The 13781-nt window shown below is 51.7% G+C and overlaps 5 protein-coding genes across 5 annotated transcripts; 3 read left to right on the forward strand and 2 right to left on the reverse strand.

Annotated features, from left to right (window-relative positions):
• Positions 1-1602: 1602 nt before the first annotated feature.
• J4E82_000141 (uncharacterized protein) lies at positions 1603-2433 on the reverse strand (the record flags this gene model as incomplete). The annotated part of the gene is made up of 2 exons (XM_051726464.1): positions 1603-2313; positions 2365-2433. The coding sequence occupies 2 exons, from the start codon at positions 2431-2433 to the stop codon at positions 1603-1605; spliced, it is 780 nt and encodes a 259-aa protein (XP_051593646.1).
• A 974-nt stretch (positions 2434-3407) lies between these two features.
• On the forward strand, positions 3408-4596 carry J4E82_000142 (uncharacterized protein; the record flags this gene model as incomplete). The annotated part of the gene is made up of 3 exons (XM_051726465.1): positions 3408-3420; positions 3520-4484; positions 4540-4596. 3 exons carry the CDS (start codon positions 3408-3410, stop codon positions 4594-4596), a joined length of 1035 nt encoding a protein of 344 aa, XP_051593647.1.
• Positions 4597-6201: 1605 nt separating this feature from the next.
• J4E82_000143 (uncharacterized protein) lies at positions 6202-9031 on the forward strand (the record flags this gene model as incomplete). Its single annotated transcript, XM_051726466.1, has 2 exons — positions 6202-8574; positions 8627-9031. 2 exons carry the CDS (start codon positions 6202-6204, stop codon positions 9029-9031), a joined length of 2778 nt encoding a protein of 925 aa, XP_051593648.1.
• Positions 9032-9289: 258 nt separating this feature from the next.
• Positions 9290-10330, reverse strand: J4E82_000144 (uncharacterized protein; the record flags this gene model as incomplete). The annotated part of the gene is made up of 1 exon (XM_051726467.1): positions 9290-10330. One exon carries the CDS (start codon positions 10328-10330, stop codon positions 9290-9292), a length of 1041 nt encoding a protein of 346 aa, XP_051593649.1.
• Positions 10331-11123: 793 nt separating this feature from the next.
• J4E82_000145 (uncharacterized protein) lies at positions 11124-11900 on the forward strand (the record flags this gene model as incomplete). Its single annotated transcript, XM_051726468.1, has 1 exon — positions 11124-11900. One exon carries the CDS (start codon positions 11124-11126, stop codon positions 11898-11900), a length of 777 nt encoding a protein of 258 aa, XP_051593650.1.
• Between the last annotated feature and the right edge of the window lie 1881 nt (positions 11901-13781).

The following is a 13781-nucleotide window of genomic DNA, read 5'->3' on the forward strand; positions in this document are numbered from 1 at the left end:
GTCCTTCGAGCTCGCCGGCTGTGGCTGAAAACTCGACGGAATTGCGCTTTTTATTCCGTTGGTCTCAGTTCTTCCAAAGGATTGAATAGTAATACATCGAAAAAGTGCTTGATGTAGTAGCTTCCAACCCAGTTGCATGAAGATCGTCAAGAGTCGTCTCAGTAGTCTTTGGACGTGACGCAAACTCATTCGCGACGTGTCTAGCTGTTTAATGCTTGCCTGTTCGGTTTTGAGTGATGTGTACAGCTGATGAGTCGACATGCATCTTGCCATACCTGAGAGACTTGAGATCTAATAGTGTCCAAGGAAACGGTGGGTTATGCTCCAGGTTCTACTGCTTCAATCTAACATGGACATACAGTAATGTAACTCTTGAATGCCACAACTGCTTCGTCTGTGTGACCGGCAGCGCGTACATCTTGTATTGAATTTTTTTGAAGCACTCTACAAGACATCAGCTAGATAATTCGAACTAAATGAGACCTAGGCTGGAACACGCATCTTACTAAGATAGCTTGGAAGAATCCTATCATGTGAGAAACTTTAGGGCTTCTTGAAACATCTTGACGCGAAAAATGACAACATGTGAAATCTACGCCTTTGCATGTAGCGTTATCTCAATTCTATGTGGACTCTCCTGCAGACGACAGTAAAAGCTCTTAACACTATCCCCATGCATATGGCTACAATGTTCTGCTTCAATCAGCCGGTGTAATCCTGCGCCCAGTAACAACTTCTTTTCTGATACGGAAATATTGTTATCAACCTGTCAGCCACTTGCATGTAGTAGACTCAACAGTGGGTGTTGAAGAGGTGAGAACGACAGCAAGAGGCAGATGTCGCCTGCACCAGCAGTTCCCGTCACTGACATTTTCTAGCGACTAATAGGTCCTTGAGAAACAACTGCACTGTAAATAAGTCTTGCTTAAAATGCTGTTGCATTTATGAACAAGGTGGGCATCGTTGGCGAGCTTGACGCTCGCTGTGCTTGGGGCGACGGCAAAGTAGTCGACTGGTTTCTTGACGTTCGAAAGAGGCAAATCCATGCGAGGCAATATCTGGATTTGTCTGATATAGCTTATTGAACGTCTGGGACTGGGTAAGTTGCCTGATGGCGCACCGAAGCTTAGATCATCTGTTTTGCTCGATCTATTCAGTGTACAAGAACCAGCGCGCCACCACGTACATATTTGAAATAATTGCCGGGAAGATTTGGCTCGCCTTGTTGATGTTCGTTTTGGAGGCTGGGCATGGTCAGCGTGTGTACATCATACAAACATACAGTGATAGAAGAAGAAGAGGCACTCGTGCCTGCCTCACAACATGTTCACTAGGAGATCTGACTGACGCTCATTGGGGAATACACCCCACTAGAGCTTATTTGGAAAGACGCGAAGAGTTCCAAATATGTCGCTCAGCCTCGTCACGCCGCTTTCGGTGGAAGGGCAACAGGATCCATCTAGTCTACCTGGCCGAGGCAACGCGTCGGCAGAAGTGATGATATGTTCATTACAATAACACTATATACGGGCAGAGTATGGCTCTTTGGACGCCAAATAATGTACGCCAACTTAATATACCCGTGTCGACGTGGACCGTAGTTCAACAACATCCGCCCCAGCCCTGCTGCTTTCCCTTTCTACTCGCATCGTTCAAGTTAACTCCCGCTCTATTCGCTCCACCTCCCGGGCCTTTGACTCCACTCCTCCGGTCATTCAAATCGTACTTTCCAGCTTCTATATTCTGGTATATCCTCTCTGCGACTTCCAAGAAGGCTCTTTCCACACCCTCTCCGCTCTTGGCGCTAGTCTCAACATACTGCATGACCCCGTTCGCTTTACACCATTCCTCGGCCTCTTCTTTTGTGACTTGCCGCTTATTTGCAGCGTCGGAGTCAGTTACGGTGGACGAACCTGCGAGATCGGACTTGTTGCCCACGAGCACTACTACAATGCCTTCCTCGGCGATTTGTCGCAAGTCATGCAGCCATGACGTGGCGGAGAGGAAAGTGTTTTTGCGCGATATGTCGAATACGAGCAGCGCACCCGATGCGCCCCGGAAGTAACTCCTCGTGATGCTCTTGTATGTCTCCTGTCCTGCGGTGTCCCAGAGCGAAAGCTTCATGTGTTTTTGCTCCTGCTTCTGTTTCGACGGCGATACGGGCGCTTGCGGTTGTGAGGAGTTGGAGGGGTTGTTGATGCTCAAGGAATGAGAGGCAGGTGGGCCGACGGGAACGATGCGCGATCCGAACTCTACGCCGATAGTCACGTCGTGGTGTGGTGAGAAGCGGCCTTCGCAAAGGCGGACTGTGAGCTGTGAGCCGTCAGTATGGGAGCGCTGGATGGCAGAAATGGTGTCGCATACGCTTGATTTGCCACATCCTGAGTCGCCCAAGGACACAATCTTGGCTATGTAGTCCCACGGCTGAGCCATGATGCTGCGCGAGGCCGTGCGACAGGAATAGAAGTTGATCTGGGGAGCAAGCTTATGTGACGATCACAGCAGAGGCAGTAGATGTATTCGAAGACGGCAGATTCTATTCCAAAGGTATGCAAGATAAGAGCAGTTGGCAAGTATCAGTTCTGTGTGGGTATGATGGACGGCAAGTTGTTGGATGATAGTGAGATAGGTGTAGTCAGGTCAGGGTTCAACAATGCGGTCATAGCTCGGCAGCTGCGTGAGCCGCAGCAAAGCATGTCAAGCACGTCTCATGGCAAAGTCAAAAGCACGCACAAATTGACATTGCGCAAGCTTTGGCTGTATGTCATGTTGCTTTTCTCTGTAGCCTGTATCGATCGTCTCTCCCGCACACCGGATCTGGCCAATATCGGGGTTGGCGTGACTCGGGCAGACACGGTCAGGACAAAAATTGCTCTCACGAAAAGGCGAGCAGACGCAGATATTTTAGGTCGACGGCGCCGTAGAGTCAAGTTTACCGAATGCTTTGCATATGGGGGGTGGAGCAGTGATTGAGGCTAGGAGAATAGCGCGTGCCTTGCAGGTTCACGAGGTACGGCAGGCCGACTATCGATAACCCGACGCGCTGGCTTGGCACGATGATGAGCAACCCATCCACGGCAGCTCGCCAACCACCGAACCCTCGACTCCTAGGCGGGCTCTAGCTCATCGCTGCCCTATTGCTACCACGCTGCCTACGCCATCTCGCCCATCTCCAGCTGGACTCGGCGCAACCTGCTGGCATTCCGCTGCATGTCTCTTAGGCTGCGTCATCCGCGGCTGCCTCTTGTACTCTGGTACCCTTGCACTCGACCGCCTCACGACGGCTGACCACCGACGTCGCACCTGAGCCCACCCTCGCTCCGGGCCATCTCTTGCGATAAGATATACCTAGACGCCATCTCCAAGTCCAGCAGGCATAAGGCCCTATATCGCCTACTCTATCCATCATGTTCTCCGAGTGTAAGTGACCTGGTGCCTTATCGGGGTACATGTGATAGACCCGCCGCCTCTGTCTTGGAGAGCTTGCCGACTCGCGTGACTGACGTGCGTGCTCCCCAGATGCATCCAAGTTCCTCTCCCAGTCTCAGTCGCGGCTGTCACTGGGTCAGCCCGAGTCGACTTCAAGCCGCAACGCCCCCGACAGGCAACGTCCGTCCTCGCGAGCCGCCCAAGCTTACCTCCAGCGTCGCAACATGCCGAACCCATACAACTCGCAGGCCATGAGCCGCTTCGCCTTCGCTTCACGGACATCCAACGCGCCCGCGCCGCTCTTCTACTCTGCAACCGATGACTTCCGCGAGGAGGACGACCATGTTGAGCACGACCGCGAGATGGCCGACCACTACGCGCTACAACGATCACGGCGGCAATTTGGCGCAAGCAACCTTTCTGAATCGTCCGAAGTCGAAGATGACCCGCAACGATCGGACCATACTATAGGCGCGGACAGGGACGACAATGAAGCGCCCGGGTACGGTCTCGGAAGAGGGATTAAGAGCTCCTGGAAGGGCGACAAGCCAGCACGCGGAAGATCAACCACCATCAACAACCCCGAAGATGAAGAACGTGAGTCAAGTGTACCGCTCTCCGAGACTACAGACCGCAGCAGTAGAGGAAGGGGCAATCTCGTCGATGTGGAGCTCGATTCTACAGATCGAGGCAGCATAGAAGAGCTGGACCGAGACGAGCTCTTGGGTCATCAGGACGAGCCACCACCACCATTCCAACAGTTTCGCAACATGCCGAGGCCGAAACGCGGTCGCAGTCCACTACGAAATACCCTACCAATACCACAGGAAACCGATGAGGATACCTTGCTAGAACATCCACGGCCGATAAGCCCAGATCGCCAGACCGTGCCCGATGTTGTACCAGAGAACCCAACGTCAGCGCCACGACATAACTTTTTCTGGGCTGAGCTGTTCATAATCGTGCAATGTGCCATCTTTGGCACTTGGTTCATCTCTCTGCTACAAGAGTCGCCCCCAAACAAGAAGAATCCGTTGGGCGACACGATATATACCGTCTTACATTCGTCTTTTCACCTCATCGGAGTATACTCGTTGGTTTCGGTCATAGTCGGAGTCCTATGGCTCTCGCTACTTCGGTCCTTCGCTCGGCCTCTGGTGCAACTGATGCTACTGGCAATACCCGTCGTATCGATTTCCTTCTTTTTCTACCCTTTTGTGTCAAGCTTTAAAGGGTCATGGCATGGTGATAGCGTGCAAGATCGGCTGATGCGTTGGCTCTCGTTTGGACCTCTATGCTTCGCGGGATTCTGGGTGTACACCGTCTTCAAGGCGCGACATTCCTTAGACAAAGCCACCGGCATGCTGGAATTCTCGAGTGAAATCCTGAGAGCGCAGTTTCCACTGTTGCTCGTGGGTATTGCGGCATTGGCTGCTGTGATCCTGTGGTCTTGGATCTGGATTCTCATGTTCACACGTCTTTTCCTGGGCGGCCACTTTGCTAGCAACAAATCCCGGTGGATCATCGACACCAGCACGTGGTGGCTGGGAATTGCGTTCTTCCTGGATTACTTCTGGACGTTGGCAGTCATTTCGGGTGTACAACGTGCTACAACAGCAGCTACAGTATCTCAGTGGTACTTCCATCGTAACAGCGTCCCCGCACCTGCTGCGAGAACGGTAGTCCAAGCCTCTCTCAGCCATGCGACATACACCATGGCTGGGACGATCTGCATGTCCACGCTTATTTCACTCATGGTTCGCCTACCACTTATCGTTCTCCCCAGGCGACTCGCGGGGATGATCGGCATGTGCGCATATTCTATCGTACCAACACCCATCGCGGCGCTGACGAATCCACTCACCCTAACCTTCGCATCCATTCACGGTCTACCTCTCAATCAAGCCGCGCGTGGCTTATCCCAATTGAACTTCATTTCCGCCGCATCGCCAACTACGACCCTCGGCCCAAGCTCGTTCAAAGATCATGGGCGACCGTCTATACAGTCATACCGCCTTGCAAAACTCCTTCTGCACGCTATTCGCTGGGTGATAACATTGTCTCTCGGGTTTGGAGGCTGGGTTTCTACTGCACGCATGCTCCAGATCGGCAACGACACGGTACCGTACAAGGGCAGTCTATACGCATATGTCGTCGGCATCATCAGCGCAGCGATTGGTTGGGGCGCTCTAGGTGCCATGGAAGGAGTCCTTGGAAATATCCTAGACGCAGTACTTGTTTGCTGGGGAAGTGAAGTAGGAAGAGACGGACAAGGAGAGGCTCGGTATTGTGTTGACGCCGGTCGGCTGTTCGGCAATGAAGTCACTGGGCAAGGGCGAGGAAGATATGAAGTTTAGATTCCGTTTTTTTTTTTTTGCATTTTTGCATTTTTGGCGTTCACCAGAGGGACCTGGGTACAGACGCGGAAATGGCGCTTGGGTATACCTATCATCTATCTATCTCAAATCGCTTTTGCTATCAGCAACAGCACGCATATAGCTTTATCCAACGGAGATCATCGTACAACTGAACTGAAAATGATTGAGTTAACAGCTGATAGGATGATTAGATAGTGAATTCCAATGTGAGCGAGAGGTCTGGCACATGTATCCAGGCAGAAGCTGCGTCATGGTCGTTTAGTGGCTAGCGCGAGTCGACGCGTAGTGGAGCGGGACCCGATCAACACGGCTACTGCAGCCCAAACATCAATTCGGCGCAGCGACAAGCAAGACAAAAGTGCCCCAGGCTCCATGGAGTGCCTTGCCCGCCAACATGTCCTCCCGCACCGTGCCGACTATGAAGTCCTTGTCCAGCGCTGATCGCCGCTCTGTCAATGCCAATTACACGTCGAGTGCGCGACCCCGCGTCGCTTCTGGAGAGGACCTCGACCGACGCAGCTCTACCACAGCATCACATGCCAGGAAACAGTCGGCTCCCATGCGCCCCGCAGGCGCAACCTCAGGCGAGCGTCGCGTCGAGAAGAAGGAGGTGCGCGAGCGGGAGACGGAGGTTAGGCGGACCAAGAGCCCGTTGAAGCATGCCAGCGAGAGTCGAGTCCATGCTCGAAGCCGCTCGGAGAAACAAGCGCGAGATGTCGAGAGACCGTCACGCAGCGCGGCCTCGCAAAAGTCGATACCAGAAGAGCCCCAGCCGCCATGGGAGCCCCAGGCTTCTTTGATACCACACACGACCGCCCCGCTGGCCACGCGCATCTCGATACCGCCGCTCGCATCCACCGCTCCCGTATCGCTGCAACCCACGCCGCTCGCAAAACTGTCGCTCGAGGCACAAGAGAAGGCTATACTGGAAGACTTGCTGTTTGTTTTCATGGGCTTCGAAGGGCAGTACATTCGCTTCGGCGATGGCTACAACCCCCACGAAGAGAAGGAGCGTTTGGTTGGGCCACAGTTTCGCCTGATGCCTGGCTTGGATCCTAGCCTGAGGGACCTGACCAAGTCGATGCTGAAGACGGCCACACACTACATCGCTGTCGAGACTTGTGTAGAGGTGTTGAGCCGGGAAGAGTACGGTGCAGTGAACCACGCCTTGTGCGCTGCCGTGCGGCGCTTGCTCAAGGACTACCTCATACTCATCGCCCAGCTTGAGAACCAGCTACTGACCAACGAGTCTTTCACGCTCCATGTCTTGAGCTTGCATACCAAACAGACGAGTCACATGCTTTTCCAGCTCTACACCACCGGAATCGAACTGCTCAAAGCAAACGGCATTCTCGAAGACGAAAAGGACGAGGACTCAGCGGATGATGACAGCAATGACTTTGAAAACATCCTCGAGTCGTTGCGCGAGGGAGGCAACGCGACCAAGAAGCTTTGCAAAGGCGGGAGCGTCCTAGGCCTCATCACTAAGCGATTATCTTCAATGTCAGGAGATCCTGCAGCTCGGGCACTGTTGACCACGCTGTTGCGAGAAGCCAGTAGACCGTACATGGCTATGCTGAACGAATGGCTGCACCATGGTGGCATCAAAGACCCTCATTCCGAGTTTCTGATCAAAGAGCAGAGAAGCATCAAGCGAGAAAGGCTGGATCAAGATTACACGGACGAATATTGGGAGAAGAGATACACGATACGCGACGCCCTAGTGCCTCCCCAGCTTGAAGCCGTCAAAGACAAGGTGCTCCTAGCAGGAAAGTACCTCAACGTGGTTCGAGAGTGTGGAGGCGTCGACGTTAGTAAAGTCGTGCAGGACGCGCCAACTAGCTTCGACGATCCACGCTTTCTAGACAACGTCAACTCCTCCTATGCCTACGCAAACTCCTCGCTCCTCAATTTGCTTCTCACTACACACCAACTGCCGGCACGATTACGTTCACTCAAGCACTACTTCTTCCTCGACCGCTCCGACTTCTTTACTTACTTCCTCGAAATGGGCGAGCTTGAGCTCAAGAAACCAGCAAAACATGTCAACGTCGGAAAGCTGCAATCACTGCTTGATCTCGCAACTCGACATGCTGGATCAGTTGCTGTGGAGGACCCATACAAGGAGGACATCAAAGTTCAGATCAACGATACTGGCCTTACGAATTGGCTAATGAAGATTGTCAATGTCCAAGGTCTCGACCAGGACGCTGCCACCGCTACCCTGTCCAACTATACACCTGCAAACTCGGCACCCATTACCGACGACTCCAACATTACCGGTTATCAAGCACTGGTATTTGACTACGCTATGCCATTCCCTCTATCACTCGTCGTTAGCCGGGTCACCCTCACTCGTTACCAACTACTCTTCCGATATCTACTCAGCTTGAAGCATCTTGAGACTGATCTGGCCAAGTGCTGGGGTGAACAGGGCAAGAACGCAGCCTGGAAACACCGATCAAAGAACCCACGGATAGAACAGTGGAAACGCCGAGCTTGGACACTGCGTGCGCGCATGTTGGTCTTTGTCCAACAGCTTACCTACTACTGCACGTCAGAAGTTATTGAACCAAATTGGGCATCATTAATGTCGCGGATAAGTGAGGAGAAGAAACAGGATGTGCGTGGTAAAGGGAAGACAACAGAGGATGAGAGCGGTGGTCCGCAAGTCAAGCGAACTGTAGATGAGCTGATGCAGGACCATGTGGACTTCCTTGCGACTTGTCTAAAGGAATGCATGCTTACTAACAGTAAACTGCTTCGGGTGAGTTGAGAAGCACTTCTTTGTAGCGAATTCGATTACTGACAACCTTCAGATCAACAACAAGATCATGTCAACATGCAGCATGTTCGCATCCTTCACCTACTCCCTCTCCCGCTACCTCGTCACCGGCGACCCCGACCTTGTCGCTCAAGTAAATGCGTCCTTCGCTCCTCCCCCTTCCAAGAACTCCAAGCTGCCCGCCGCTACACTAGTCGCTTCAACACATCGGCCTTCGACTCAGTTTGTGTACGACCCTCAGCGTGTCGACAAGATGTTCGACATGCTTGCTAAATACGAGGAGAACTTCACCCGGCATCTTAAGATTTTGCTGGATACGCTGAACTACCTCGCTGCCACTGAGACAGTAGTTTTCTTGAGCCTTTGCGCTAGGTTGACAAGTGCTGGAGAGGGTCTTAGTGGATTCCAAGTGCCAATGGGTATGGAGGGGATTGCTTAATGAGCTTTGGTCTCATCAGGGTCAGGCGTTGTGAGTTCTACTGCATTGTTCCGGGGTATCGTCATGGGTTATGGATCTAGTCTGCAAGGCGCCAAGCGAGCGATACCATAGTTGTTTGAAATGAGACGCAACGAATTACGGCCGCGAGGTTCTCTACTATTGGGAGTGCAGCATCACATGTAATGGGTGTCGTATAAGTGCATTGATCGGTTAACATCGTTCGATTAGACGACCTATACGTATTATGCAAGTGCACTTCTAATATAACTTGAATGGGCAACCTTTATCGGCGCTTGAACTTTTCGTCTTTTCCTTGACAACCTTCCATGTGAAATCCATCAGCTGCTCGCTCAATTTCTCATTATTCGCCAGATCACTACCCGGCTCCCGTATCGCGGGCGGGCAAATGTACTCGCCTGTACCCTCTGTCTTGGTCGCCGCAAACATGGTGCTCACTGCGCCTTCAAACTGTGTCTTCTTGAATGGTGCGAGACCGTAACTCATTGCATAGCCACCGAGCGGATAGGCTTCGTGGATGTGGTCGACTGACTGCCGTGTCTCGACGAAACCGGGGTGTGTGGCATTGGACAGGATGTTGGGGTGGGAAGATGATAGGTGACGGGCTAGATAGCGCGCGTACAGGATAGTAGCGAGCTTTGTGCGGCCGTATTGTGCCATTGGGCCAAGGTCTGTGTTGAGCTCATCGATGGACTCGAATTTGGTGTCTTTCGGTGCGTTCTCGTGTGCGTTGGACCCTAACTGTACTATCCGGACCTTGTCGCCCTTCTCGGCGGTGGATTTGAGCAAGGGTAGCAAGTGAGAAGTCAGGACGACGTGGCCGAAGTGGTTAGAAGCCATGTGTAGATCGACACCGTTCTTGGCCAGTTGGTATGTCATGATACCGCGAGCAGCGTTGTTGATCAAGATGTCGATCCTGTCTGTCTTCTGAGCAATCTCGAGCGCAGTTTTGCCCGTCTGTTCCCAGTCGGCGAGATCGCACTTTAGCCATTCGACTCTGCTGGCCTTGTCCTCTCCCATCTCTTCCTTGATCGCCTTCAGCGCATCCTCAATGATGTCTTCGCTCCACGATATGATGAATAGCTTCTTGATATTGTTCGACAGAAGCGTGTGCGTGCATCCATAGCCGATACCTTCAGAACCACCAGTTACAACGGCCACCTTTCCAGTGAGATCTGGCACTTCCTCAAGGGAGAACTGCTGGTCTGCGGGTGCGAGGCCATGGGCGCCTGAGACGACTTTACCGAAATTCTCGGCAATGGTGTTTTTTACTGCCTGCATAGTTGAGGAAGTTTCGACTGGGCCCTTCAAGCGGTCGGTATTGTTTGGCGGGGTCGACGAATAAGGTCGAGAGGTGGTAGGAATAATCCGAGTAATGAATGCACGTGGTAGGGTTGCTGTGATTATGGAAGATGATTTGCAGCAACGCAGGGAAACAGCATTCCTAAATAACTTTGTAGACTGCATGGTTACAACATAGGTCACAGGACAGCAGCAACGATCCCCTTAGGTTAAGAGATCTAAGACCATGGCGTGCAGTGACGTGCCGCTTTCTGGGAGGCACGGTAACCAATACCATTTTATCCTGATGTCAGCACTTATTTGTTTTGGCGCGTTCCTGAACGTTGTGGAGTTCGGATCGGGAGCGGATCGATGATGATCTGGTAATGACGCATTGATGGAGTAAATAGAGCTGTGACGTATTGGGGCTAGTTGGACGGCCACTATCGATACAGTTCTCGGGACGCGACATTAGCTCGACGCGACTCTGACATCTGAGCATAGTAGAGCGTTGTTGTCGCTCTCCACCACGAAATTATGGTAGGGTCATCAGTCGAGCGCAGAGATAACAGGCAAGTACGTTTTCATTTGCACTTAGTGAGTGTGTCTGTGTAAACATCACAGTTGCACCTTCTCAGCGAAGCCAGTCGCCCGTGATTGGGAGCAATTCAAAAAGCTGCGGGGGTCGATATGTTACACCAGATTATCAGAGCCTCAACACAATTTCTTCATCGATTTTGATGACCTATATCTTCCTGAATCACACACAGAGTGGGCCCGGAAAGATAATAACATGCGACAGATTGTCAATTCACCCCGTATTCATTCCGATCGGGCTGCCATGATAGCATCCGAAAGCGATTCGCCAACAGCCTCGCACCAGCAAAGCGCCCCAGATGCCCCTACATCAGAAGAACCGTCAGCGAAATTCACGCCTCTCGCATCCGAAGAGGCAGCTGCTCGCAAAGCCCGTATGAATGCCGATCTCATCGACGCCTTCAAAACCCCTTGTCCGCCTGGTACAACTCCATACGTAACAGGCATCGGTCTATACACCCACGTCGAGGGTCCGCCCCGGGCTCCCCTATATCATGGCGAGAAGCCGCAACCGCAGCAAGAGTTCTTTCCCGTGCGGATACCAAAGCATAGCGGAAGCCGCATCTCACAGCTGGACGAACTAGTTGGAAAGCTATGGGAGCAACTTGAAAAGGCTGTTGAAGAAGAGGAAGAGATTGTTGGCAAGACTGAGCTTGGGCTTAAGGAGCTCAAGAAACGATACGGAGGGCTCGATCCTCCAAAGAACTCGCGGCCACCAGTACAGTACATTCAGCAGCAGCATGATGGGTTACAGAAAGACACAGCGGCTCAAGGCGGTACAACGGCAGGTGCGGGGAATATGAATCCACCGCTATATGGGCGTATCCAATCGCTAGCAGGAGGAGTGGCCAGTCTCGCAGTGAGAGATGAGGATGTGAGCATGGGAGGCGCTGAGGTAGAGCGAGGCAGGCCCCAGACTACTCACTCCACTACGGCCTTTTACGGTCCAGATCCGCGCAGACAAAACCGTTAGTGACGAAGAAGGACACAGACAGTTCCACGACAAAGTGCGACATACCAAGCTCGACACACCGCATCTCGATTTGACATCTCCCTTGTGCGTCTTCCGCATCTGGGTGGGACTGAGCACATGACACACGTACTGGAGTTGCAGATTGAGAGTATGACCTATCATTGCAATTGTTTATCTATACCTTGGACACGCGAGCTTTTCCACTCAGAACTACCAATAAAGATGAGCACAAGAGATACCGATTCCGTACATACTCACTCGGATATTTACGACGGACTGATACAATGAGATTCGTTACCGCAACTCTTTTCAACGCAATGCCAGCGCAGCATTCCAAGGAAGAAGGATAAAAGGAGTAGTCCGGCTGAGAGCATTCATGGAGGTGAGCACGTCATGATGTACGACTCAAACAGCCTTTCCAGCGATGGAAATCTCAGAATCTGCATGTGAAGTATGTGATAATGTTCCATAGCTTATAACAAGCCAAGACTGCTTCCCAGCTTGAAACCGGGATCGTAGAAATGAACGATTACGCATCTCGTACTTCACGACAATAATGCAGAGCAGAACGAGTAACGTGACGGCTAGTGCTAACATAACAGCGAAGAAATGCTCAATGGATATTGGTTCCAGATCGCGAAGATGAGACTCCATATAGTGCTTGCTTGTATAGGGATTCTGATGATAAATGGGTCAAAAGGGAAATGTGAAACGATCAAGAGACCGAGTAGGACACTGATCTGTGCTTGCGACATTGTGGTGACGCTGTGTCAGCGAGCAGTAATATAGATATGTGGACACAGTGTTTACTCGTTTCAGCGTCGCATTGCCCATCTCTGCTTCTAGTTCTGATGCTATCGCAGCCGCTATAACCCGATCTTCCAAGCTTGTCACCCTATTGAGTCGGTGCAGCAGCTGAAAAGATGCAGATTGTGTTGCTGTCTCAGATCGTCACTGCTAAGAGCTGAAGTCATGTGAGATCACCGTCTCTACTAGAGTAACCTATGCTATCTGGTGAAACCAAGCTCAAAGATAGTAGTGAAATGTTGGAAGCCTTATTGATTCAGCGAAATTACCTTATATCGGTGTGGTATCGCTCCAACTTGAAGTATATACTGTCCTCAACTCATTTTCACAATGCTGTTTCTTCGGAGCTGCGAGCAGTTTCATCGACTGATGATAGCAATGTTACAAATGACAAGCTGGTTATTACAGAACATCGGTGCACTTATTCTCGCATCTCTAGTGTGGCTCGAGCTAAAAACCGGGCTTGTTCTTGGATCTTTCGGATTATTCGATAGACATCCGCATATTGTCTGCGCCAGTCTCTTCATTCTGGGCCTTCTTCTCTCATGCTGGCTTGTACGCAGGTTCCAGCGGCGGCGACGCGTACCGCAGCACACCGACCTCTTCAGCTCGTCACCATACAAACATCGGCGCACACAAACTCCTGAGTTCCCACCAGGAATGCAGTTCAACCTAGTTCAGGAAAGATGGAGGAAAAGGGGAATGGAAGAGCCATTCTTAAAGCGCCGGGCATTTGGAGCAAGTAGACCGATGGAAGTACCACCAGTGCGGAGACCGCTTCTCAGCATCCCGACAGTTGCTTCAAGGCTGCCGCAGTCAGATAGGAGTCCGATAAACACGTCATTTGGGAAGGTTGGATGGAGCTAGAATACTGGGTTTGGTTTGCCTCAAACAACTCTTTCTCGGGGTATTTCAATGAGTTTTCATAGACACAGCTCGATAAGAGCGACCTCTTTCTTAGATAATTGGAAGAAACGGTCCCAAAATCGGGGAAGAAAGCAGGCACTATTAGCGCTACCTTGCAACATCATCAACGTAGCCTTTTTTGCCCCTGTGCACCTTCACGAAGAATAA

This window comes from Alternaria postmessia, assembly GCF_024291825.1.
Source record: "Alternaria postmessia strain BMP 2775 chromosome Unknown scaffold_1, whole genome shotgun sequence".
NCBI classification, from domain to species: Eukaryota; Fungi; Ascomycota; class Dothideomycetes; order Pleosporales; family Pleosporaceae; genus Alternaria; species Alternaria postmessia.